This window comes from Sus scrofa, chromosome 1 (assembly GCF_000003025.6).
Source record: "Sus scrofa isolate TJ Tabasco breed Duroc chromosome 1, Sscrofa11.1, whole genome shotgun sequence".
In the NCBI taxonomy this organism is placed as follows: domain Eukaryota; kingdom Metazoa; phylum Chordata; class Mammalia; order Artiodactyla; family Suidae; genus Sus; species Sus scrofa.
Genome location: NC_010443.5, coordinates 194,350,574 through 194,374,638, shown reverse-complemented (window position 1 = coordinate 194,374,638; position 24,065 = coordinate 194,350,574). Strand labels below are relative to the sequence as shown.

The 24,065-nt window shown below is 39.7% G+C and overlaps 2 protein-coding genes across 3 annotated transcripts in view; one reads left to right on the top strand and one right to left on the bottom strand.

Annotated features, from left to right (window-relative positions):
• SGPP1 (sphingosine-1-phosphate phosphatase 1) overlaps positions 1–22,668 on the bottom strand; it is a 28,940-nt gene extending 6,272 nt beyond the window's left edge. The window contains exons 1-2 of one of the 2 annotated variants that reach the window (XM_003353501.4): positions 21,760–22,638; positions 5,273–5,362 (exon numbers count right to left, since the gene is read on the bottom strand). In XM_003353501.4, coding sequence (XP_003353549.2) covers positions 5,273–5,362; positions 21,760–22,449 — 780 coding nt within the window. In that variant the 5' untranslated portion in view covers positions 22,450–22,638. Of the gene's footprint in view, positions 1–5,272; positions 5,363–21,759 lie in introns of both variants that reach the window. The other variant, XM_013993487.2, reaches the window with a different exon arrangement.
• The window catches only part of SYNE2 (spectrin repeat containing nuclear envelope protein 2), a 442,988-nt gene continuing 441,011 nt past the window's right edge, over positions 22,089–24,065 (top strand). The window contains exons 1-2 of the mRNA XM_021074116.1: positions 22,089–22,450; positions 23,910–24,042. The gene's annotated coding sequence lies outside the window, so the exon portion shown is untranslated. The remainder of the gene's footprint in view (positions 22,451–23,909; positions 24,043–24,065) is intronic.

The following is a 24,065-nucleotide window of genomic DNA, read 5'->3' as shown; positions in this document are numbered from 1 at the left end:
TCCATGAGGATGCGGGTTCAATCCCTGGCCTTACTCAGTGGATTAAGGATCTGACATTGCTGTGAGCTGCAGCATAGGATGTAGATGTGGCTCAAATCTGGCATTGCTAAGGCTGTCATATCATAAGTTCAATAAAGATTTATTATGTATTAAATCTGGAAATGTCCCTTTTCATTTATCCCAATCAGTAAATAGAACTAATGAGGCTAGTGATTTACTGAGACTAGCATTCAAGACAACTGTCAGCTCCTAGCAGGTTTTTTTTTTTTTTTCCCTCAAATTATAGCATATTTCAGGTGTCCTGCTTCTAATCCACAGCCACAGCAACACAGGATCCGAGCCGCATCTGTGACCTACACCACAGTTCACGACAATGCCGGATCCTTAACTCACTGAGTGAGGCCAGGGATCGAATCTGCAATCTCATGATTCCTAGCTGGATTCATTTCTACTGCACCACGACGGGAACTCCCCAACAGGTTTTCTAAAAACAAATTGTATTAAATTGACAGAACACTGTAACCAACTATAATGGAAAAAATAAAAATCATTTAAAAATAAAAATAAAAACAAATTGTATTATTGGAATGCCTTGATTATAAAGGCATTAAGGATGGATTTTGAAATTTTTATCTTTAATTAAAATTCAAATTGGAGTTCCCATCATGGCTCAGTGGTTAATGAACCCAACTAGTATCCCTGAGGATGTGGGTTCAATCCTGGCCTTGCTTAGTGGAGGATCCGGAGTTGCCATGAGCTGTGGTGTAGGTTGCAGATGCAGCTCGGATGCTGTGTTGCTGTGCCTGTGGTGTAGGCTGGCAGCTACAGTTCCAATTCCACCCCTAGCCTGGGAACCTCCATGTGCCATGGGTGAGGCCCTAAAAAGACAAAAAAAAAAAAAAAATCAAATTTAATACATGTCCACTATAGAAAAACTAAAAAATACATAGATAAACAAAAACAAGTTGTTAGTACCCAAAAATAAGCACTGTTAGAATTCATTGTGTTTACTGTTCTGGATCTTTCTCTATAACACGTTTTTGGGGTTGCTGTTGTTTAGTTTGATTTTTGTTTGTTATAACAATGGGTTTGAGAGGTACATTCTGCTATATGATCTCATAATAACTTTTTTTTTTTTCATTTTCTTTTTCTTTTTTGGCTGCCCTGTGGCATATGGAGTTCCCAGGCCAGGAATCAGATCTGAGATGCACTTAAGGCCTTCAACTTGCCACAGCTGCAGCAACGCTGGATCATGTAACTCACTGTGCTGGGCTGGGGATCAAAGCTGCATCCTGGCATCCTGACGTGCCACAGTGGGAACTCCTCATAATACCTTTCTAAAAAGACTTTTTACATATGGACAAACTTTTAGTGCAATTTTTGGTAAATGTAATTATAACATATTCATAATTTTAATAATATAGGAACAAAATAGTAATTTGGCAATTACTTGACCTAGTAACTTAAAAATGGCTTGTGTTTTAAGAAATTTTCCCACGCCTGGGCATCTATCCAGAACAAACCATGACTCGAAAAGATGCATGTACTCCAGTGTTCTTTGAAGCACTATTTACAATAGCCAAAACATGGAAACTACCTAAATGTCCATCGACAGAGGAGTGGGTAAAGCAGATGTGATACATACACACAAGGGAATATTACTCAGCCATTAAAAGGAAAGAAAGAATGGCATTTGCAGCAACATGGATGGACCTAGAAATTATCATGCTAAGTTAAGTTAATCAGACAATGAGACAGGAATGTCATATGCTATCACTTACATATAGAATCTAAAAAAAGGACACAATGAACTTCTTTGCAGAACAGATACTGACTTATACACTTTAAAAAATTCTTGGTTTCTAAAGAGGATAGGTTGGGAGTGGAGGGATGCACTGGAGGTTTGGGATGGAAATCCCCAACTATAAATGTAATAAAATTCATTGAGAAAAAAATACATTTTGAGAGGCAGACTTAATAATAAGTAAAGGAGGAGTTCCCATGTGGTGCAGCAGAAATGAATCCAACTAGTATCCATGAGGATACAGGTTCAATTCCTGGCCTCACTCAATGGGTCAGGGATCTGGTGTTGCTATGAGCTGTGGTGTAGGTCACAGATGCAGCTCGGATCCTGAATTGCTGTGGCTGTGATGTAGGTTAGCAGCTACAGCTCTGATTTGACACTTAGCCTGGGAACTTCCATATGCTGCAGGTGCGGCCCTAAATAGCAAAAAAATAAAAAAAGTAAAGGAAAAATGAGTGTAGTAGTCCCTCTACTTTTCTGGGGATTCAGAAAATCAATTTAGGTGTTACAAATAAACTAAGCGGTTGCTCTTTGTGTTGTAAAAATAATAACAAAGCATATGGCAAATACTGAATGACCTATTCATTATAAACTACTTAGGACACATTATTAGAACTTTTTTTTTTTTTCTTTTTTGGGCTGCATCTGTGGCAAATGGAGATTCCCAGGCTAGGGGTCCAATTGGAGCTACAGCTGCCACCTACACCACAGCCACAGCAATGCAGGATCCAAGCTGCATCTGCAATCTACACTAAAGCTGGGTTTAGTGTAGATTGGCAACACTGGATTCTTAACCCACTGAGTGAGGCTGGGGATTGAACCCGCAACCTCATGGTTCCTAGTCAGACTCGTTTCTGCTGTGCCATGACGGGAACTCCTGTTAGAACTTTTTAATGTTAATAAAGACATCTGCTTAAGATGCAAACTATTATATATAAGATGGATCAACAACAAGGTTCTACTGTATAGCACAGGGACCTAGTATATCAATAGCCTATGATAAACCATAATGGAAAAGAATATGAAAAAGAATATATGTAGGTATAACTGAATCACTTTGCTGTACAACAGAAATAAACATGGTACAAATCAACTATACTTCAATAAAATTAAAAAAAATAAAGACATCTGCTTAGCATGGCACCTGTTACCAACTTCTAGGTCATACTCTATCGTTCTATAGTAATTTCACAAACAATGAAGATACAAATGATGATTAAAAAATAGTCCAAAATGCGGGCTATTATTAAAACATTAAAATATACAGGAAAAAAGTGAAAACTGTGGGAAAACATTAGATCAATAATGCACAAAGGGGGAAGGGCCATTCATTATGACTATAAATTCATGTATCAATTATCAAATGAGACAAAGCATATATTACTGATTGGGAATAGTTGTAGCTATAACACAGAATCATAATTTACCATGCTTACAAGTCATCTGTGATTTTACATTTAAAAGAAAAACAACTTGTAATACTACACATAATAAAATTCAGTACCTAGTCAGAATAAAACTGATAAGACATTCTATGGAACAAGATAGTTTCTGAATAATTAAAAGACTGGGATTATCAGACTTACGATATGTTATCAGATTCATGATTTGAAAAGTAATATATCAATATTATTTTTACTTCAGCTGATTCAAGAATGAATATTATCCTGTATCTAAAACATAAACTGAACTCAGCTTGAATACTTAACGAATCCACTATACAGTCCCTTTTTTTTCAGAACAGAATGTTTGAGATTACATATTCAATATAGTAAATTCTTATTCTTCTTTTTATGATTATAATGAACCTAGGGATAATGTTATCATTCAGAGATGTATAACTTTTTTGGTAGTTGTTTAGGTGCAATATTGATAATTGGGAGTATAAAGTAATAACTAACAAGGCACAGAGACGGATAACATTTTCTTGTGACTAATATTAGGTTTGATATGAAAAAGTGATAGTCTATTATACAATTAAGAGCTTAGTCAATGTAGAATTATATGTCAATCCATATTTGCATTAATATAATTATAAAAAATCAAACACAAATAGTCTGCTTCTTAACATAGTGTTTGGGACTTGTGGAAATTTACTGGTGAAGGGGCAACTTCTGGAGGCAAGCAATCTAAGGAAGAAATGGCAACTCACTATTTCTATAGCAATGAGATAAGCTGAGATATTTTTTTGAACAGAAAATTCTAAAAGTATTAACTTGTGAAGGTCAAGAAAAAATTGATATAACCCATTTAAAATGTTTGGATTCCATGAATTAGTTCCTATCTCTTCACCTTTCTTCTGATCCTTTATCTACAGATAATACAGAATATATTCACAGAATATCCTAAGAGACATCACACCAGATGCAAGGACAGAGGACTACTTTTCTCATGTTGCCTGTTCTCTAGTGAGGGTAACAGACAAAGAAAAAAGCAACTGCAGTTTGGCATAAGTGCTATGCCAGAATCAGGCTCAAACTGAAATTGGAAAAAAACAAAAACAAAAACAAAAACAAAAAAAACTGAAACTGGAAGGGAGGAGAAAAGTCCCCTAACTAGTCCTTAGAAAGGAAAGACGGGGACAGTAATAAAACTTTAGGAAACAACATTTTTGTAAGACGTGAAGAACAGAAAGGATAGTCAGGCAAAGGAAAAGGGCATTCCCTGTGGAGGTTAAGGCATCCCTGACAGTACAGAGATGAGAAACACCCTTTGCGTTTGAGGAAACATAAGTCATTCAGTATGGCATCAGATTTGTGTTTTGGGAAGTAAACTAGAGCAGGAAACTAAACACTGTAGAGGCAGTGTCACACTGGAAGTGGAGCTGCTCATTATGAAATGCTGCAGTGATCTGGTTAAGAGATGGTGTAGGCCAGAAGTAGGAAAAAGGTATCAACAGGGCGGAGAGGAAGGGAGGTAGTACATGTGGCTGAAAAGAGTGCAGCATCCCTGCGCCAATGCTTCTGAAACTGAACTGCATTCTCTATGTATAGTATCTAATGTTAAGCCCTAAAATACTGTCAGGAATGAGAAGAAAACTAGAGTTTAATACTTAAATACAAGTGGCACCAGGATAGCTCATTTCCATTTAGTTTCTAATCATTGGGTCCTCACTAATAATGAGCAGAGCTCTCCTTGGTTTCAGTATTTAAATTGTTGGTTTTGACTAAATGGTAGGAAAGGCATAGAAGAGAATGATAAAGAAAATAAAACCAAAACTAGGAGGGAGAAATACTATCATGAGTATAATGGTTATTGTGATTGCTGGAAACTGCCTCTATAAACATGAGAACTACACCAAAGCTTCGCAAAGTATCCTGTTCCTATTTTTGCGAACAAAGTTAAAAGATTGACAATAAGCGTATTTTCTTACTAGATTTCCAAAAAGTTTGAAAATGATTAAAAATTATAAAACTGCCTGTCAATTTTAGAAAAAGTAAAGCACTATGAACATAATGTTGTCCTTACCAGAATGGAGTGCATTCCCATGTAAATTCTACTTAGGCAAACTAGAGAACACCAGCAGGGAATAAGAATCAGTCCATATATAAGAGGATACTAAAGGGGAAAAAAAAATTAGTTAGATAAATATGGTTAAATATAAACAAGTAAATAAAAAACAAATTACTATACTACAAACTCCAGGAGAACAAGAACTATGTGTTTTGTTTTGTTTTCTCCATTGTATCCCCAGCACCTAGCCCTAAGCATGGCACAGAGCAGACATTCAAGAAATACTTTCGCATGGGAGTTCCTGTTGTGGCTCAACAGAAACTTATCTGACTAGCATCCACGAGGACGCAGGTTTGATCCCTGGCCTCACTCAGTAGGTTAAGGATTCAGTATTGCTGTGAGCTGTGATGTAGGCCAACGGCTATAGCTCCCATTCGATCTCTAGCCTGGGAATCTCCATATGCTATGGGTACGGCCCTAAAAAGACAAAACAAAAAAACAAAAAAACACTTTTGCATGAATGAATGAATCAAATCTAATGTTGCTATAATCTTCACTGTGGGAATTGGCTCATTTTTGCTTCTACAGTAAAGATTCAGTCACTGCCATGCTACAGAAGAAAAACAGCTAAGAGACACACTTTTACTGTGGCGTGAAAGTGCTTCTGGAGTAAAGCCTGAATCTGGTCCAGGTAAGTGTCCTGGCTTCCCTGGCCAGAGCTGTTATCTCCCTCTCACTTCCACCAGTGACTACTACTTGCAATTTCCCCATCTTCCTTTCAATACGGAATATCATGTAATTTGTTTCCCACTTCTGCCCCTCCACTAAAATTTCAAATGGCAACTTTATTGAGAAAAATTTTGGTGGGATAATGGGAGCAGAAAGCCATAAAAAGGGAAAAAACTTAAAATATAGGCAACTCTTAGTACCAATGGCTCTAAAAGAGGAACTGGCTTTGAATCTCCTGATGTTAGAGGGCAGAAGGAAACAAATGATTGATGGACTGCATGGTCATAGGTTTGTAAAGGAAGGAGGGAGGATACACATGAGGCAGTTTATGCCTGATAACCTCAAACTCCTTAATGAAATTAAAGCCAAGATGGTTCAATTTAAGAAATGGGGTTGAAAGAAGGGAGTTAAGTAGGGCTGCAGGAAGAGCAGTAAAGATTCAGTACTATTATTTTTTTGGCCAAGCCAGGGATCAAACTCATGCCACAACAATAACCCAAGCTGTTGTAGTGACAACGCCAGATCCTTAACCTGCTGTACCACAAGAGAACTCCAGTACATAGTTGTTTTGATTTGATTTCTCTACTGCATTTAACATGGTCCACATGTTTCCTCTTTTTGGCTGTGCCCAAGGAGTGCAAAAGATCCTGGACAAGGGATCAAACCTACACCACAGCAATGACCTGAGCCACTGCAGTGACAATGCTGGATCCTTAACTGGCTGTGCCACCAAGGGACTCCCACACATTTCTTCTTGAAAGTCTAAATACCCTAGATTTCTACAGTATCACAATCTCATGGTTCCCCTTTCACCATCAGTTTTTTTCTGTTTTCCACACAAAAGCAGGTATTCCAGATTGTTCCTTAAACATTGGAATAATTAATGATTCTGCCCTTAGTAATTATTTTAAGTCTCACTTTTTCCTATTTTTTAACTGCTACTTAGCATGCTGAAGATCTATCCATGTCCTTGGGCTAAGAACCATTTAGCTATCCCTGTACTTATCTCCAGCCTGAGATCCTTCTGGCGTTACGTCCACTATAATTGACACTGGACTCACCATCCTGCCACCTATACTTGTCCACGCTCTCATTTTCCCTTTTTCACTTGGAAGCATCATAGTCTAAATAAGAGGCATGAATTATCCTTGATTTTTTTTTCCTTATCCCTCAATGCAACTAATAACCAAGTCTTCTGATTTTACCATCTACATATTTCTTAATTTTGTCTCTTCTCCACCCTATTTATACTACATTTATTCAGATCCTTAGAGTTTCTTTTCTAGGCTCTACCTATTTCTTCAGTCATTTTCCCATATGCATGAGTAACTTGGTTAACCAGGAGGCAGACATGTAATCATATAAGGAGGTTAAGGACTATGATAGGCATACACTAAACATATCTAAGGAAGTCTAAGGTATCCCTTAGATACTTAGTTTAAGGATGTTAGCCAAGTCTCCCAGATTAAGATAAGTAGGATTTAATCTTTAGAGAAAAAAAGCACAGGGCAAAAAAAGACAGAGGACATTTCAAACAGCAGGAGCAAATGAGAAAAGGCTTATGTGCAAGAAATTGTAAGTAGTGAGGTTTTCTAGGAGATTAAGTTTACATTCTTGCTGAGGAAAGGCACTAAATAATTAACATAAAATATGCAAATTATATAAAACATGGCAAGTATTATGGAGAAATGAAAGAGAATAGGTGTTGAAACATTAATGTTCACCAAGTATTTCTTGTGCTCCTCTTGCAGTTAGAATGGGACCATGTGACTCGTCTAGGTCAGTGAACTGGGGAAAAGGTAACTTATGCCACTTCGAATCATTCGATGAACTCTCTCTTCTCCAGAGATGTGAGGCTGGAAGCCACATGTTGAGATGCACCACAAGACAGGCAGACTTCCATCAGCCTGGGTCCCTGAGGTTCTAAGTGGAACAGAGTTGTTTGCTAACCCATAATGACTATGAAACAAATGAGAAATAAGCTTTTGTTGTTTTCAGGGTTAAGTCATTACCACAGTATAACTACACCTATCATAATTAAATTAAAGCAGTAATAGAAATAGGATCAGGAGTATGGGAGTGTGAATGGGGCAGGTTAAGGTATTAAAAGATAGTCAGTGTAGGCTTTATATATGGAAGTTTAGACTTGAGGCAAGCCTGGATGGAAGTGAGAGGATTTGCCAGTTGGCTATCTGAGGGAAGAATGTATATGAGGGAGAGGGACCAGGCAGAGCAAAATTTCTAATGAGGAAACATGGCTGGCAAAGAGGCCGGCATGGCCGGAACAGAGAGCAGGTAAGAGGAGAGGTAAGAGAACTAAAGGCAACCAGGGCAAGCAAGCCTGAGAGGCCATGTACGAAATCTGACTTTGGGCAGATCAAGTGGAGACCAGTGCAGTGTTCTGAGCAGAGCAGTGTCATGCCATTAAACAATAAGGGACCCAGGGTGGAAGCAAGGAGATCAGTTAGAATTTAGGTGAGATGGTGACAGTGGCTTCTGTCTCTGTAGCAGGCACTCAGGCCTTTCCTTTTCCGTTAATTTAAAAAAATACTATTAATAGCAAGGGAGAGCCGAAGAAGTAAAACAAAAACAAAAAACACTGCCATGAAAGTCTACTATGTTTATTTTCTTTCACTTAGGCCCCCTAAGGAAGTAAAAAATGTACAGTTATTGATGGAAGTTCTCTGTACACAACAGATTGAAGAAAAATTCATTTAGGAGTTTCCGGTGTGGCTCAGTGGTAACGAACCTGACTAGTATCCATGAGGATGTGAGTTCAATTCCTGGCTTCACTCAGTGGGTTAACAAAAGTGTGGCTGTGGCTATGGTGTAGGACAGTACCTGCAGTTCTGATTTGACCCCTAGCATGGGAACCTCCATATGATACAGGTGTGGTCCCAAAAAGCAAAAAAAAAAAAAAAAAGTTCATTTATAGTGTCTCAAAAGCTAGGACTGAAAGTAGGGGAAGGGAGTATTTTTGAGTAGGGACAATGAAACTGAATTTAACTTAATTCCCATTTATTCAGGTTTACTATTTTCAAGGTGTTAAACAGAAGAATGAGGAATGCAGTCAAGCTAGATGCAGAGGCTTTCCCCTATTCCAGAGCACCTTTATATCTCGTTGGGGTAGGATGACTACTTCGGAAAAGAATAAGCACTTTTAATGTCATTGATTGGTCAATTTTTTCAGCCATTAGTCTCTACTTTCAGAATATTTTCCCTAGCTTTATTTATTTATTTATTTATTGATTCATTTATTTATTTTGTGGAAAGAAACACAACTGAGGTAAGACCTGATCCAGTTCAGACCACATCACATTTACTCCCCATGGAATAACAGAATTCAGTGTAATTACAGTATCAAATTAAAGAAATATCTTGCCAGTATTTTTAAGCAGATAAAAAAGACCATAGATCTTAATGACTGGAGTAAATGAAACAAACTAGATAAACTAGAAAAAGGAATACTCCTAAAGTGAGAATGTGTTAGGGGACAGAAAATTATCCATAATAACTAATTCACCTGGCACGTTTATTTATTGGTTTTGTTTGTTTGTTTGTTTGTTTTTAGGGCCACACCTGTGGCATATGGAAGTTCCCAGGCTAGGGGGTCAAATTGGAGCTGCAGCTGCTGGCCTACATCACAGCCACAGCTACGTAGGATCCAGACTGCATCTGCAATCTATACCACAGCTCATGGCAATTCAGGATTGAGCCAGACTAATACCTCTGAGCATGTGGGTTTGATCCCTTGCCCCACTCAGGGATTTCTTCAAAAAAGAAATCACAGGGTAATTATGAAATAGAGATAAATAAAAACAAAACACAACATACCAAAAAACCATGTCATACAATAAAAGCAGCACTCAGAGGGAATGTATAGCAGTGGAGCCCTACATTAAAAAGAAAGACATCAGTCACAACTCTATTATCTTGAAGACATGAAAAAGACAAACAAACTAAATGTAAAGCTAGTAATAGAGGGAAATAATAAAATGACAAGAGTAGAAAAAAAAAAAGAGAATAGAGGAGTTCCCGTCATGGCTCAGCAGTAACGATCCTGACTGGTGTCCATGAGGACTCAGGTTCAATCCCTGGCCTCACCTCCCTCAGGGTGTTGAGGATCCGGCATTGCCATGAGCTGTGGTGTGGGTCACAGACATGGCTCAGATCTGGCATTGCTGTAGCTGTGGCATAGCCTGGCAGCTGCAGCTCCAATTTAACCCCTACCCTAGGAACCTCCATATGCCATGGATGCAGCCCTAAAAAGACTAAAAAAAAAAAGAGAGAGAGAGAATAGAAAAACAAGGAAATAGACAAAACTAAAAGTTATTTCTTTGAAAAGTCAACAAAATTAACAAATCTAGTCTGACTGACCAAAAAAAGAAGATGCAAATAATTAAAATCAGAAATAAAAGTGGAAACATTACTATTGATATTACAGAAATAAAAAGGATTATAAAATTATGAACAGTCATATGCTAACAAATTAGATAACCTAGAGGAAACACGCAAATTCCTAGAAAAATGCAAATTACCAAAACTGACTCAAGGAGAAATACAGAAGTTCCCATCATGGCGAAGTGGAAACAAATCCGACTAGGAACCATGAGGTTGCAGGTTCGCTCCCTGGCCTCGCTCAGTGGGTTAAGGATCTGGTGTTGCAGTGAGCTATGGTGTAGGTTGCAGACATGGCTCGGACTGGCATTGCTGTGGCTCTGGTGTAGGCCGGCAGTAACAGCTCTGATTCGACCCCTAGCCTGGGAACCTCCATATGCTGAGGATGCAGCCCTAAAAAGACAAAAGACAAAAAAAAAAAAAAAGTATAAAGTCTAAACAGATGTATAACAAGTAAAGAAATTGAATCCATAATCAAAAACCTCCAAAGAAAAGCCCAAGTCGAGACTTTTTTACTGGTTAACTCCACCAAACATTTAAGATTTAATATCAGTATTTCTGAAGTTCTTACAAAAAAACAGAAGCAGAGAGAACACTTCCTAACTCAATCTAGGAGGCCATTATTACACTGATACCAAAACCAGACAAGAAAACTACAGACCAATATCCTTGATGCAAAAATCTTCTACGAAGTATGAGCAGACAAAATCCAACATCACATTAAAAGCATTACACACCATGACCAAGTAGAATTTATGCCAAAAATGCGAGAGTGGTTAAGCAAAGAAAAAACAATGAAATACACAACATTAACAGAATAAGTTAAAAACAAACAAAAAAATGAAAAACAACCCACAGGATCATTCAATTGATACAGAACAAGCATTTGATAAAATCCCAAATTCCTTCTAATAAAAGCTCTCGAAAAGCAAGGAATAGAAAAGAACTTCCTTAACATGATAAAGAGCATTCATGATATATTTACAAATGTTACATACAATGGCTGAAAGAATGAAAAGTGCCTCCCAGCCCTACCCTCCAAGACAAGGAACAAGACAAGGATGTCTGTCTCTCACCATGGCTATCTAACATTATATTGTAAGTTCTAGCCAAAGCAATTAGGCAAAAGATATTTTAAAAGTTCTAACTTAGAAAGGAAGTGATCTCTATTCACAGATGACATGATCTTAAAAATAGAAAATCCCAAAGAATCCACAAAAAACTACTAGAGTTAAAAAGAAATACTAGAGTTAAATGAATTCAGCTAAGTTGGCAGGTACAAGATGAGTGCACAAAAATAAGTTTTGTTTCTATATACCAGCAATGAGCAATCTGAAAAGAAAATTAATAATCTAATTTATAACAGCACCCAAAAGAATAAAACACCAAAGAATAAATTTAACCAAATAAATGAAAAGAATGGTACACTGAAAACTATAAAACATTACTGAAAGAAATTAAAGACCCTTATCCTTGATACAGGATATATTTATGCATTAGGATATATTTTATTTATATTCAACATATATATATTTACAAATATTTATATGTACTTGAAATAACAGTATGTATTTTAGTTATTGTCTCTTTTCTCAAGAATGTAACTTTCATGCGGGCAGGGACCAGAGCCTATTTCGTTGACTGCTTTATTATCAGTGACTATAGCAGTGTTTGCACATAGTAAACAGTCAATAAATACTTGCTAAATGAAGTAAACATGAGCCTTTAGTCACTCAGAACATCAGTCTTACAGTATCATATTCAAGATAACTTGGGGTCAAAGATAACTATTATCATTCAATTCCTGGCCTCAAACCTGAGCTCTGCTAAACTAGTTCTCAGAGCATCCCTGGAATCCACCATAATAAACTGCAATCTGAAAATCTTTTTTTTTTTTCCTTTTATAGCCGCACCTGTGGCATAAAGAGGTTCCTGGGCCAGGAGTGGAATCCAGAACTGCAGGTGAAGCCTAGACCATAGCCACAGCATCCAAGCAGCGATTGGAACTGACGCCTAAGCTCATGACAGCACTGGATCCTGAACCCACCAAACTAGGCCAGAGATTGAACCTGTGTCCTCACAGATAACATGTCAGGCTCTTAACCTGCTGAATCACAATGGGAACTCCTGAAAATCCTTTTGAGTAAACCTGGGAAAGAGAATTCTTAATACTTGTTTTAGAATAAACATTATTAGGTAAGGGTTCTGTAGTTTAAGCTTTTAAAAGTAATATGCACATTCTAAAACAAAGTTAACTCAGGAGTTCCCATCGTGGTGCATCGGAAACAAATCTGACTAGGAACCATGAAGTTTCGGGTTCCGATCCCTGGCCTTGCTCAGTGCGTTAAGGATCCAGCATCATCGTGTGCTGTGGTGTAGGTCGCAGACGCGGCTCAGATCTGGCATTACTGTGGCTCTGGCATAGGCCGGCGGCAACAGCTCCAATTCAACCCCTAGCCTGGGAACCTCCATATGCTGCGGGTGCAGCCCTAAGAAAAAAGACAATAAATAAATAAATAAAAATAAAATAAAACAAAGTAACTCAAGTTGCATAGAAATATAAAAGCCAGTTTCGTATTTGACATTCAAGAGCACATTTTTTTTTTCTTTTTATGGCCGCACCTGCAGCATATGGAAGTTAGCAGGGTAGGGGTCAAATAGGAGCTGCAGCTAGTAGCCTATACCACAGCCACAGCAATGCCAGATCCAAGCCACACCTGCAACCCTACGCCATAGCTCACAGCAATGCTAGATCCTTAACCCACTGAGTGACGCCATGTAGGGAACTCTAGTCGGCTTCTTAACCCACTGAGCCACAACAGGAACTCCCAATAGCACATTTGAAACTGCATTTTCTGTACTAAAAGCAAAAATAAAAAACTTAATCAAAATAGCATGTTTCCCTTTATGGTACTTTACACACTGGTAGACTAATGTAGAGTAGTAACACATTAGTTCAAATCAGTAAAACAAAATCTCACCCATACACAGTTAAATGCACATTAACAAAAATGTGTACCACAACATTTCCAACTCAATCTATTGTTTTGACCAACACGCATTTGTTGTCATCTGTTTTAAAATTTCAAATTCTTAAATGACAACAATTTAGCAACAGACCTAATTATAATTTAAAATATTATATATAGAGATATATAGATAGATTTCCCCCCCTTTTTTTGGCCACCCCACAGCATATGGAGTTCCCTAGCCAGGAATCAGATCTGAGCAGTAGTCGTGACCTAAGCAGCAGCTTCAGCAACACTGATCCTTAACTCACTGTGTTGGGTAGGGCCAAACCTGTGTCCCAGCACTCCCTAGACACCACTGATCCTGTTGCACCACAGTGAGAATTCCTAAAGTGTATTTTATATTATAAACCACAATAAGGAAAGTACTATTTATTATCAAACTAGTTGATGTAGCCTTATGTTAACAAAAATAGGGTCCATTTCCCAATTCCAATAATAGGGAAGGGATTTGTGAGGAAAAAAAGTCCCAGAAAATTTCTCCAGTGTCTAGAGTGGACTCTGTGGATTTTTTTTAAATCCCTAATTCAAATCTCTAGGGTTGAGAGCTGAGAGCAGATCCAGCCTGGGATGATGAGAGTTCTTTGGGAGCTGCCTCAGCACTTGGGAGAGTAAATGAAGCAGTGGCGATTAAGTAGGGTAATTTTCAAAATACCAAAGAATAGAAATATCTATAAATAAAAATCTGTAATAGAAAATTCAAACTGGATTTTTTTTATATCCCACATTCAATTCTAGGCAGATGTTAGACGAAATGCATATGGGTTTTTTCTTGTTAACTTACTACGTACCAGGCACTATTCTAAGAGCTTTACAAATCACAAATCATCAGAACAACCCTAAGAGGTAGATAGATGTTCTAATTTAAATTAAGCAGGCACAGAGAGGTCCAAGATCAAATAAGTATTAAGTTACAGAGCTGAGATGCAAACACACGGTAAGTCTGATTTCCAGGTCAGCTCTTCACCACTCACTAAGCTGTATAATGTGTTTTAATTACTTGCATCCCTAGGATCAAAAATTAAACACATATTTTATTTAGCTTTTCTTAGAATGGATACTAGGTACAAATTTCACTTAGAGGTAGAAAGGCTCTTATATTAATTCTACTCCCCTGTCTTAACAGACTCAGGGATGCTAAATAACATTTAGCATTATATTCTAGTAGCCTATTGTGATGCCTTTCAAATTTACCACACTTGTTATGTTATACTTTTATCACTACACAAATAGGTAATAATTTTTTAAATTTGGTAGGGGTTTCCAGTTTCTATTTTCTTTAAGAATGTTGAACTTTGCTAAATTTATGTACTTTCTCTAAAAAGAATGTTTTAAATATTTAGATCTTAACCAAAAAAAGATGAAAAAAAGTCAAATCTTCACGTTTTCAAATAAAAATTTACCTAACCCCAAACAGATTACATAACCTCCTAGATGTTTTTAATTTCATGTCACAATCTAACATTTCTATTGCTAATCCTATTACAGGAACAAACTTATTCTAAACATTTCCTTCAGTTATTCTACCAAATGGTTTTATTTTTACTTATATGCTTTCCTTAAATATCATACATAGTCAGAATTATTTTTTATATTAGGACATTTTCCATTTACATTCATTGAAGTTAGCAAAAGAAGTTAATAAAATGATTTATAGTTAAAGCAATTACACAGTCTTTAGTAGAATTAAAACATTTTTAAAGTAACTTAAACATGAGACAAAGGCAAGCACCAAGAAAAAAATTATATGTTGAATTTGAAGAATGGATAGTGTTGGAGTTCCCATTGTGGCGCAGTAGAAACAAGTCTGACTAGATTCCATGAGGATGCAGGTTTGATACCTGGCCTCGTTCAGTGGGTTGGGGATCTGGTGTTGCTGTGAGCTGTGGTGTGGGTCACAGACTCACTCAGCTTGGATCCCGAGTTGCTATGGCTGTGGTGTAGGCTGGCAGCTACAGCTCTGATTCGACCCCTAGCCTGGGAACTTCCATATGCTGCAGATGTGGCCCTAAAAAGAAAAAAAAAAAAAGTTACTGATTATAATGTAGTGGCTGAAAATTACAGTTTTTGGAGCTACAAAGACCTGGCTTCAGCCACTTACTACATGCATTTATTGGGACTCTACAAATGTAAATAACAGAAATCAAATTATCTTGAATTGAAGGGAGAAAAAGAGAGATGTATTATAAGGGAGAAAAAGAGAGATATATTATGAAGATACTATATCTCACAGAATCCTGGGTCAGAATGAGGCTGTTTTAAAAAGAAATTGGAATTATAAACTGGCAGTCACAGTCTTATGTATCGACTTCATTGCTCTTTTTCTGCAGATTAGCTTCTGTTTTTTCAGTTCACATGGTAGATTAAGGTTTCTGATGTACTACTTCTTCTTTGAGGCAACTTGCCCAAACAGTACTCTTAGTTCCTGACAGGCAGATCACATAGAGAAATCACAGCAGCCCTCTGGATGGGGGAGTCTTTAGAGGGCTGGGAGCTAGGCTGACTCCCCAGGAGCTGCCTGGGTCTTCAGCTGTGGGATCGTAGGCTAGTTTCATACTCTCTTTGCAGTGCAGTTTCCTCATTTATAAAGATAATATCAACAGTAAGGGCAACAACTCTACAGCATACAAGTATTTTTTCAGATGAAAATGTTAATAACATTTGCTAGGAATTTTTACTGACAGAATATGTATGACATAATGTAGTTAACCAGAATTCTTGGGAGAAAAAGAATCCGTAAGATGTGTATGACTACATATATACTGAGAGATTTATTGTAAAGAGTTGGCTTTATGGAGTTCCCGTCGTGGCTCAATGGTTAACGAATCTGACTAGGAACCATGACGCCTTGCTCAGTGGGTTAAGGATCCGGCATTGCCGTGAGCTATGGTGTAGGTCGCAGAAGCGGCTTGGATCCTGCGTTGCTGTGGCTCTGGCGTAGGCCTGCAGCTACAGCTCCAATGAGACCCCTAGCCTGGGAACCTCCATATGCCATGGGTGCGGCCCTAGAAAAGACCAAAAAAAAAAAATTTTTTTTTGCTTTATTATTAGATTTATTTTAAGGAAATCGCAAATCTGCAGGGTAGACAAACAGGCGGAAGCCCCAAGGCAGATGTGGTGTAGCTGTCCAAAGACAGTGGCCTGGCAGAACCCCCTCTTCCTTGAGGGAAGATAGTATATTTCCTTTAGGGCCTTCGACTGATTGGATAAAGCCTCACCCACATTATGGAAGGCAATCTACCAAAAATCTACTGATTTAAATGTTAATGTCATCTAAAAGTATCCTCACAGAAACATCAAGAATAGTGTTTGACTGAAAATCTGGGTACTGTGGCCTAACAAAGTTGACACAAAAATTTACCATCACACATTATATTAAATTAAAAAAGAATAAAGTCTATATACAATATGCTCCAAATTATTTCAAAATTGTAAGGAAATAAAGTTAACACTAGCTTTTTCCCGTTCTTATTTTCTGAGTCTTCTATAACTTTAGTATTTACGCTATTTATCCTCTTAGCATTTAATGATATTAACTACTCTCCTTTTTCCAGAATGTCCTCCCTTTCTTTCATGAAGAACAGAGCAGTGAAACAGAACAGAGAACTCAGAATTAGACCCAATATACATATGGGAACTTGATTTGTAATATCAGTGGCATTACAGATAAGTGGAGAAGGGATAAACTGCTTAAAAAGATCAGTTACTGGAGTTCCCATTGCTGTGGCTCTGGTGTAGGCCAGCAGCTACAGCTCCGATTAGACCCCCCTGGGAACCTCCACATGCCAAGGGTGCAGCCCTAAAAGATAAAATAATAATAATAATAATAAAATAAAAAGATCAGTTACTTATATAAAAAATTACATCAGAGAGTTCCACAACGGATTGGTGGTGTCTCTCTCTGCAGTGCCAGGGAGCATAGGTTCAATCCCTGGCCAGGCACATCTGGGTTAAAGGATCCAGCATAGGTCACAGCTTTGGCTTGGATCTGATCCCTAGCCAGAGAACTCCATATGCCACAGGACGGCCAAGATAAAAAATTAATTAATTAATTAATTAATTTAAAACATTTAAAAATAAAACAAATATTTATGAGTATTGCACATTTTATGTACACATTATCCTCTCAGGTCATATCAAAGTTGCTTTTGTATGTTAAGAAAACACTCATATCTATTTAGAAAATTTTATTATTGCAAGGAAGTATCAAATAATCACAAAGTGTAGGAGTTCCCATTGTGGCTCAGTGGATGAGTCTGAGTAGCAACCCTAAGAACGCAGGTTTGATCCCTGGCGTCACTCAGTGGTTAAAGATCCAGCGTTGATCTGAGCTGTGGTGTAGGTCACAGATGTGGCTCAGATCCTGTACTGCTGTGGCCTAGGCCAGCGGCTACAGCTCCCATTCCACCCCTAGCCTGGGAACCTCCATATGCCGAGGGTGTAGTGCTAAAAAGACAAAAAATAAATAAATAAATAAAAATCAAAAAGTATAATATATAGTTTTCTCTGCCTGTAAGGTTTAAGGTCTGCTTCTATGACTCACCAGCTATGTTACTTTGAGTAAGTTATTTATCCTTCCTCTGTCTCAGTTTTATAATACGTAAACCTGTATTAATAATAGAACCAGGAGTTCCCGTCGTGGCGCAGTGGTTAACGAATCCGACTAGGAACCACGAGGTTGTGGGTTGGTCCCTGCCCTTGCTCAGTGGGTTAACGATCCGGCGTTGCCGTGAGCTGTGGTGTAGGTTGCAGACGTGGCTCGGATCCCGCGTTGCTGTGACTCTGGTGTAGGCTGGTGGCTACAGCTCTGATTCAACCCCTAGCCTGGGAACCTCCATATGTCGCGGGAGCGGCCCAAGAAATAGCAACAACAACAACAACAAAAAAAAACAAAAAGACAAAAAAAAAATAATAGAACCAAACACTGGGATGTTTTAAGAGTAGCCTAAATGAGGTAATAGACATTTCAAACAATGTCTGACCTATAGTAAGACCTTAATAAATGTTAATAAAGATAATATTATTAAAAGTAGTGAAATCATATGGACTAGTTAGGGATGGGTTAGGCCATAAAGTGTAGGATGTCACTTTTTTTTTTTTTAGGACAGCACCCATGGCATATGGAGGTTCCCAGGCTAGGGGTCAAATCAGAGCTACAGCTGCCGGCCAATGCCACAGCCACAGCAAAGCCTGATCCAAGCTGCGTCTTCGACCTATATCATAGCTCACAGCAATGTGGGATCCTTAACCCTCTGAACGAAGCCAGGGATCAAACCTTCAACCTCATGGTTCCTAGGCAGATTCGTTTACACTGTGCCATGACAGGAACTCCTGAAGTCATTAAAAAAAAAAGGAAAAAACTCATCTAAAATGTGCTTAATGTTGTTAAATCAAGTATATAATTATATGCCACATCATTTTATTTATTTAATTTCTTTTTAGGGCTGCACCTGCAGCATATGGAGATTCCCAGGCTAGGGGTCAAATCAGAGCTACAACTGCCAGCCTACACCACACCACAGCAACACAGGATCTGAACCGCGTCTTTGACCTACACCACAGCTCACGGCAATGCTGGATCCTTAACCCACTGAGCAAGGCCAGGAATCGAACCCACAACCTCATGGTTCGTAGTCAGATTCATTTCTGCTGAGCCATGACGGTGACTCAAGACTTTATTTTTGGAAAGAACATGCGGACATAATACAAAAGGGGTGCTTTATTTTTTATATTATTCTTCAAAGGACTATGTTGGGTTTTTTGTTTTGGTTTTTTGGGGTTTCGGATTTTTTGTTTTTTGGGTTTTTTTTTTGTTTGTTTGTTTTTTGCTTTTTAGGGCCGCACCCTTGGCATAATAAAGTTCCTAGGCTTGGGGTCCAATTGGAGCTACAGCTGCTGGCCTGTACCACAGCCATAGCAATGCCAAATCTGAGCCACACCTGCTACCTAAGCCACAGCTCACGGCAAAGCCAGATCTCTGAAGTTCCCATTGTGGCTCAGTGGAAACGAATCTGACTAGCATCCATGAGGATGAAGTTCGATCCCAGTTTGCAGAGAAGTTTAGCACCTGGGGTGTACAGAAATAAACACACCTGGCCTGAGTAAGCAGTAGGGCCACAAGCAAATGGAAATAGCTGTCAACCAAAATTGCTGCGTATTAGAAAAACACTAGGCTTTCAATGTTTAATTCCTATCCCACTTTCCAACAGATATTTTTTTTCCATGTCCCCACTCTGGAAATAAGCCTCCTAAGTACTACAGCACTAACTGGCAGAGAAGAGGACCAAAACAATTTAAGCAAAGGAAGGTACTTCTGTTTTTGATTGATAACAAGGATTTTTTGAAAAGGAAAACATTTAAAAAGTCATTTTGGTTTGTTGTACTGAATGATTACAATCAAACCTTTACAAACATAGAACTTTCATGTAAGGGAGCCTTTCTTTCAAAACAACAAACCAAAGATAAGTATTTAAATTTGGAAATTTATTCAAGCTTAGATGGAAAATGTGTAAAAGAAAAAACAAACTAATTCTACAAGATCAATTCTAATGTAATTGGTCAGCTTCCACATGTATAAAATGACAGTTTGAAACCAGGTGGGTTTTAAAGTTCTGTCTAGCTCAAATTCTAAAACCGTGTGGTATAAAATTCCCTCAAACTTTGAATTAAATTTACTAGGTGTTCAAAAACTTTAATGTAAGTATCTTCAGATAATTCAAATAACTGTGAAGTTAAAATATTGATAGCTGTGTCCCATAAACAATCCATCAGTACTATTTTCAGACTTCCTGTTAGCATGTGTTCTGAAGAAATGATGAGCCAAAAAGGACTTTCTCTTATTTGGACTGCTAATAGCTGGAAACACAGCTACTCAGTGAAGAGGAGTTATAAAAAGGCCTGTCATTATGGAATCCTAAAAAGCTCATAAAAATAAAGAGAAACATCATTAGCTAACCAGGAAATATCATAACTCAATGACAATCCTAAATTCTGAAGTATTTAGAGTAAATATATTTGAGATATTTATCATGCAAAATAGGCAGCACTATTTACAATCTGAATATTACTGTCTATCTCCTTAGGTTAAATAAGAACAAAAAACTGTTCATGGTACTCTTCCCTAATAATGCTGCCATTTTCTCTATACACATTCCCTATTTTCCATGCCAGGCAGAGACGTGTCCATGGGGCAAGAGTTTATCTACACTGAAATTAAGTGTGAGATAAGTAAATTTATCTGAATGGGGTTTTACACAGAACATGTACTTCTCAGTATAAGATGATTTTGTGTCATGGAAAAAAAAATCAAGGAGGTCTGATTCCTCAGATTCTTCATAGTCAACTTTATTCTTATATTAAGGAACTGGTCTGCAGGAGGAATGAACCTCACAATTTAAAAGACAGGTAGCAGAAAACTGTAAATCAACTATACTTCAATAAAAAGAGACATAAGATATCAATAAGAATAAATTTTGCTTCTATCTAAAAAATAATTAACTTTTAAATCTAAGTAACATTTACAGAGCATGAAAAAATTTTTAAAAAGGGGGGAAGCCAAAAGAAGCAGACAAAATATAAAGTTTACTGTTAAAAACTCATCCCTGATCTGGCTGTCATACTTAGCATTTTTCAAACCCACCAGTCTGACCAAGAACCCTAGTTTTAAGACTAACTTTAATTTTAATTTGTAACATTAATTCAACAATAATACTGTAGCTTAACTACAGATAGTACTGATCAGTGACCCAGAAACTAATAAAACTGTGTCTATCAGCAAATTAGCAACCACACCCCTTAAAAAGAGCCACTCAGGCGGTGCTCCATTAACTTCCACAAAGGGTGGCTTTCATTTAAAATGCAGTACTTCATTGCCTGGAGAAACCTCGTTTGTTTTATAAACACTGTCTGGAGTAAAGCCAATGACTTTACCTATGGCTGAAACAATCAGTTTGGAGAAAGGCATCATGGATAACTGGTGAATCCTAGTCTCCCAACGATTAGTTATAAGGACTTTACACTTAAATGATAATTACACTCTGTGCATCACAAGAGTGAAAACCGTTTAGAAACTCAACCAAAGCTTGGGGATAATGTATTACTCCACGAATAGCTCTTCCTTTAAGTTCCAAGAAAGGCATTACTATTAAAATTGAGTTTGCTAGCTAAGTCTCTAGGTTTTCCCCGACCGTTTTACTATCATTCTTAAGCCTACAAAGGGCCCGTTAGCGGGTACTGTGAAAACCTGTGGAAAAAGAGTTTTGGCCAAATTTAAATAACTGCGGAGAGCAACGAAGGCTTGGAGTCCTTAACTCCCCGAGCTGAGCCGTGAGGCCACAGGCACCTTACCTGCCAACGGCCATAGGTGAGCAGAACCATGGAGATGGGGATGGCGGTGCCGGACATGGCATGGGTGGAGGGCATGCTGTACTCCGAGTTGTAGAAGACCTCCAACTTGACCACGGGCGGCGAGGCGGGCCTCGGCCAGCGGATGATGTCCTTGGTGCACTGGCCCAGGTACATGGCCAGCACCCAGATGACCACGAGCCTCCGGCCCACCAGGGCGTCCAGGTTCCAGATCCAGAAGGGGAAGAAGAGCATGTAGAAGAGTTCGTTGCCCAGCTCGGTGCCCAAGCAGAACAGGTAGTAGAGCGGCCAGTTGCTCACGTGGGCCAGCTGGCCCTCCTCGCCCGTCAGCGAGTTGCGGCGCAGAGCCCCCGCGCGCCGCGGTGAGGCCGGGCCCAGCTTGGTGGCCCGACCGTTCCGCACACCGTTGGGGGCGCCGCCGACGCCTGGCTTGGCCTGGCACTGATTGCGCTCGCTCCCGGGCGGCTGAGGGCCTCCGGACGCCCCCAGCTGCCGCTCTCGGTGCCGGGGTTCGCCGGCGAGGGGCGCCTCCGCCTTCTCATCTTCCTCCGGGCCGCTGGTGGCGGCGGCGGCGGCCGGCGCTTCGACCCCGCACAGCAGCTGGAAACGGGCGACTTTCTGCGGGTCCTGCAAACTGCCGACCAGCCCGGCCAAGCGCTGCCTCCACGACATGGTAAAGGGACCGCCGGCCCACGAACCAGAGGACGGCGGCGGGAGCGGCGGGGGGGGGGGGGGCGGCCCCCGGCGCAGCCCCGATCAGCCCCCGCGGGCGGGACAGCTGCAGCGGCAGCGCGAGCAGCGCCTCCTTACCCCAGAGCGGCTCTGCGGGGTGACGGCTCCACAGGCCGCAGCGGCCGCCGCGCGCCCCCGTCCCGCGCGCCCCTCCCTCTCCGCGCGCGCCCCGCCGCCGCCCGCGGCCTCCACGCGCCGGCGCGCCCCGCCCCCACGGCCGCTCTGGCAGGGGGCCCGGCCCGCCCCGAGCGCATCCGGGCGGCGTCAGGGCGCGGAGGCTTGGCGGGCGGCGGCCTTGAGGTGCTCCTAGTTAATACCCACTAGGCAGCGCGGCGCTGGGCGGGCGGGACCTTGCGCTTCCCCTTCTTCAGCTTCAGCCTTTGGTCCCCGCAGGCGGGGGTGGGGGGTCGCCGGCTGCTCTCTGTATGGCGTTGGCCCTTAGAGGCCACGATCCTCGTGCCAGGTTTTGCGGTGCCAGTGGCCAGGCACCCGAACGTCCTGCTGGCACAGAATGAAATGGTGAATGAAAGCAAAGTAACCACCGCGCGCCCGGAATCTTTGCACTCAAGGAATTACAAGTAATTACAGAGCTGTCACTAACAGTTGATGTCCTGAAAGCCACGTGCCACTTGACTCGCGGGGACAAGGGTAGATGTAGATCCCAGGACAGTAGTGTGTAATTCATTGTCAAAAGTTCACAAACAGCCAAAGTAAAACCAATAAATCACTGAAGTTGTAATAAGTTAAAGGGTATTGTGTACACACCAAAAAGTTGCAAACTGGGAGCATTCAAACCAAAATCATGGAGTGTGGCTCAGGTGTACACTGTTATAAAGCAGCTACGTATAGTGAGAAGGCAGTAACTGTTTCTTCTTCACAGTGATTGGTTATAATAGCAGAGTTTTCAGGGTTAGTTACCGCATATCAACCTTGGGAAACAGTTCCAAATTTTGTTTATGATTTCCAAAGGCATAAGCAAAAAATGACTAAATTGGTTTTGTCTGCCCAAGGAATGTTCAAAGTTGGTCTCTGGTTTTGATTTTAATACATATTTTGGTAAAAGAGATCACAGCTATTCTTGAGCTACATATAGAATTCCCTTTTTAATAAATTCTAATAGCTAGCAGTCTTGCACAGAAGAAATGTAATTGGTGACTGAATGCAAGGGGTAGATTTTTAAGTGTAATAAGGCTGGTTTAGCAACAACTTTCATGTCTCACAAGTTACAAACTTGACTTCTAGAAAGAATCATTTTTATTCGAAGGGCTCTGAACTCTAATTCCAGAGGTTATTTCAGGTAAAGTGAATGTCTATAATTAAAACTGTTGAATTTCTTCCAAGAAACAGGCTGGAAAATTCCCCACCCTTATGTCATTAGAAATATTTTCTTTCTTCCCCAGGGAGTTAGTCCCCTCCTCCCGCTCCACTTGCTAGGCTGTGGCCATGGGAAGATGAAGAAATCATCATCCGGGCCCTCAAGTTGCTCACTGTATCAATGGGAAAAAGATCCACCTCAGGAGTACAGAGCACATGGTAAGTGCTAAAACAGTCATAAA